This window comes from Cystoisospora suis (genome assembly GCF_002600585.1).
Source record: "Cystoisospora suis strain Wien I chromosome Unknown contig_5191, whole genome shotgun sequence".
Lineage (NCBI taxonomy): Eukaryota > Apicomplexa > Conoidasida > Eucoccidiorida > Sarcocystidae > Cystoisospora > Cystoisospora suis.
In genome coordinates this window covers 1-3,418 of record NW_027157982.1, presented here as the reverse complement: position 1 = coordinate 3,418, position 3,418 = coordinate 1, and the positions used below count along the sequence as shown (strand labels likewise).

General features: G+C 48.7%; 2 protein-coding genes across 2 annotated transcripts; one reads left to right on the top strand and one right to left on the bottom strand.

The window, feature by feature from the left end:
• Positions 1–31: 31 nt before the first annotated feature.
• On the top strand, positions 32–480 carry CSUI_008975 (uncharacterized protein). The gene has a single exon (XM_068069094.1). The coding sequence runs from the start codon at positions 202–204 to the stop codon at positions 325–327; it is 126 nt and encodes a 41-aa protein (XP_067918931.1). The 5' UTR covers positions 32–201; the 3' UTR covers positions 328–480.
• Positions 481–1,561: 1,081 nt separating this feature from the next.
• CSUI_008974 (uncharacterized protein) lies at positions 1,562–3,406 on the bottom strand. Its single transcript, XM_068069093.1, has one exon. The coding sequence runs from the start codon at positions 2,367–2,369 to the stop codon at positions 1,965–1,967; it is 405 nt and encodes a 134-aa protein (XP_067918930.1). The 5' UTR covers positions 2,370–3,406; the 3' UTR covers positions 1,562–1,964.
• Positions 3,407–3,418: the final 12 nt, after the last annotated feature.

The following is a 3,418-nucleotide window of genomic DNA, read 5'->3' as shown; positions in this document are numbered from 1 at the left end:
AGTTTCGTGCCGGTCGTTACATTACGCGTCAGCGCAGAGTCGTCAAAAAACCTGTCGAGCACACGGTCTCGGGTCGGCAGGTCGGGGAGACAGTGTAGTCGGGTCGCCCATGGAGACAAAGTTTGCGATTGTGTCTACTCAGTTCCCAGGTAGGTAGTCGGATAGACTCTCCTCCGGCACTGCTGTGAGGCCGCCTTTGCAATGCATTTCGTTTGCAATAGGATGAGCTCCGCGGGTCGTGGCACGGGAAGTCGGTGTGTCCGAAGACGATGTCTCCCTAGCAGATGCTGGCTGGCTGAGATGCCCAACCCGCGGGTCCGAGAATGAAGCAAGCGTGATCTTTAGGAACCTTCTCTGAGAATAAGTTAGCCTCGGATGCTGCAAACAGTTCCGAGGCACGAAATCGCGTGGATGCAGTTTTTCAAGAAGCGAGCCCTGTGTGTGCCTTTCACAGTCGTCCCGCAGAACGTGTTCAGGTTCAAACTCATGACGGCAGTCGACCCTGATCCTTTCTCCAGATCACTCTAAACTACCTGAAATCTTTTTCAACACTTCCGATGAAGTTCATTATGCCTCGACATACCTCGCCTGATCCTCCTGGTCGCTCTCCGCCAGGTGTCTCCTTCGCTCTTCGGTGTAAGATGCCCGGCTAGCGAGCTCGCCATACATCTGAAGCAGAAAAGAACAATCCTCACTTGGCTATCCCTCCCTCCTCTCACTCTGTCATCGTATGCTGCCTCTCCTATTCTTACTGCTTTCAAGGCCAGGCTTGAAACCGCGCTTACCCTCCCGTACACGAGGATTCGGGAGCACCACTGAAGTTTCATCTAATAGAACAGACGGACAGTGGCGTGAGGACCAATTTAGAATCTCTTCCTTCCCGTTCGAAACTGTTGCCCGGGTTGGAATAGGCCATATTTTTTGCCGTATGATTCCTGGGGCTTGCTAGACGTCCCCTTGTCCGTCGCACGAGATCACAGAGCATCGAAAAAGTCTCTATTTGGCGGTTCCCTCTACCCTAACCACATCATGAGATAGGCACCCCGCCTGTCAGCGGTCCAAAGAGCAGATGGGGACTATCAGATCTCGATTCCGAACATCGCCAGGGCTCCGCAGCCTCTTTCTTCCGAGTACGGGGGCTGCTTTTAGTGTCTTCTCAACGCATGTGTTTAGACAGACGAAGTACCGCCGGCCGAAGTGGCCAAGTACGTATTGCCGGTCTTTTCCTTCCAAGAGAGCACTCACTCTCTCATCGTTCACAAACCGCCGCCGTGGAAATCAGCGCAGGCAGAGGAAGTCTGTCCCCGTTCAAGATGCTTGTACCATATTTCGCCATTCAGGCGCGCTGTCTGCGTAGGCGACGCAGTACACACTAATCCCTGTACGGATCGTACCATCTTGACTGAAGAGCCAAGATGGCACAATCCGCAGGACTAGAAGATTACCTCAGCCCGCACATCCTCCAGCTTTCCAAGGGGACACACGAGACAGCATGCGCCACAGTCAGTGGGAGAGGAAATCCTTCGAAAGGTATGTATGTAAGCAGATATGTACGGAAATGACTGGAGTTTTTGCTCAGTGAATTTTGTTTGTTCATAAAAAGAAGCAGGTCAATCACGGCGACGCCGAGAAGAGAAACACGAAACAGAAGGTGATGTCTACAATGGACATCAGAGAGGTCGCTCACGTGGTAGTAGGACGGCTGAAAAGCATTCTTCTGATTAGCCTCCCTTTGAACGTTATACGCTGTGAAGAGATTATTGATATTAGTGTTGCTAGATTTCTCCTTTCTCACGTTTTGGAGGCGACGTGATACGAAGGAATTCTTCAGCGACAAAAGGAAAAACCGAAAAAAAACAAAAACAAAACAATCAGATGGATATGACATCAGCTCCGCCTCCCGACGTCTCTCTTCCTCGCTCTCTCTCTATACATGTTTATTCTCATCCGTCAGCGAGGATTCGTTACTCTTTTAGATGGTTGGGGCTCCATTGCTTCCCGTCATCGTCTCTCTTCATAAGAATTTCTTTTCTTGTTAATTTCCTTCCGACAACGAAGTCACTCATCACCCATTCTGAAACTGCTCTTCCCTCTTTCCTTCCTCGAAGTCTTTCTCTCGCCACGAAGCACGCATGAAGAGGTCCACTGGTCATCCGACAAGTGCCAGTCTTTATCTCTCTTGAACTGTGTAAGACTAGAAAGGCTTCCCTTTCGAACACATCGAGATCGATCCATCTGTCTAGTGATCGCCTCATCGTCCTCCCCCGCGTCAATTCTACAACGATACCTCCTTCAGAACTCTTCAATGCTTCGCAAAACTCATCGTGAAAAAAGACTGGGGGTTTCTCTCTTAAGAAACCGGAGAACATGAGGAATCTCAACCTTTTCTCTTAACAGGTCAAAGAAAGAAACTGCATGCTGTCCTCTTCACACCCCAGGTTTTCCGGGCTCGAGGAGAAAGCGATACGTGGAAGAGGGAGTTTGCTATCGGCTTTAAAATCGAAAATAGAGATCGAGATCGACATGTATTTTCCTCTTTCCCTACAAATCCTATTACTATCTTTATCCCTTTCCTTGCGCTGTACTTCCTTCTATACATCTTCTTGATCTAAAAGAACCATCCTTTCTCCCTTTTGCAACACAAAGCGCAGAGAAGAATCCTGTCCACCTTCCTTTTCTTGGTGGGGTGCTTTTTCCTTCTATTTCTTCAAAAAATCTCCCACCCTTTGTGGGCAGATCTAGTAGTAGTCGTAAGAATCGTCTCTACTGTTATTTCTCGAGCAAAGAAACACAGGATCGCAAGGACGGCTGCATGCCGTCATACCTGTCTGGAGGCGCCTCGACGGGCACCAGGCTACCGATGGAGAAGAGAGAGGGGTAGGTACGAAGACTCTATCCATACCTGTTCGAATTAATTCTCCTTACTGGTTTGTATGGGCCAGCAGCCTCATAATATGGGGTGTTTCTCTATGAAGAAGTCGCCCGTCTATTCCTGTCTAGCGGTGACATAAACTCCGCATGCATACAATCATATATGTGTCGGATATGTCTTTGGATATGTGCCTATACATACGGATGCATTCTATGTTGGTGGAATTTCCCTTAAGAGAAAGCCTTCATCGCAAGAGGGCAGCAGAAGAGGAGAGACGGGGTGAGTGCTTGCCTTCCTAACGCTGCCAGAGAGACTTCTATGAAGGGCCCGCGACAACGAATGGGGAAGGAGACTGATCAACAGCTCAACTCCCCTCTATCGTTCTCTCTTCCTTCCTAATCTCCTTCATTTCCGACATCTAAATTACATATCTCTTTATATACATATCTGCCTTTATCTTATATTTATACACATGACTATTTCTATACATATATACCCAAGAAGTGTAGGGGAGAAAACAAGGAGAACGTAGGTACCCCCCCCCCC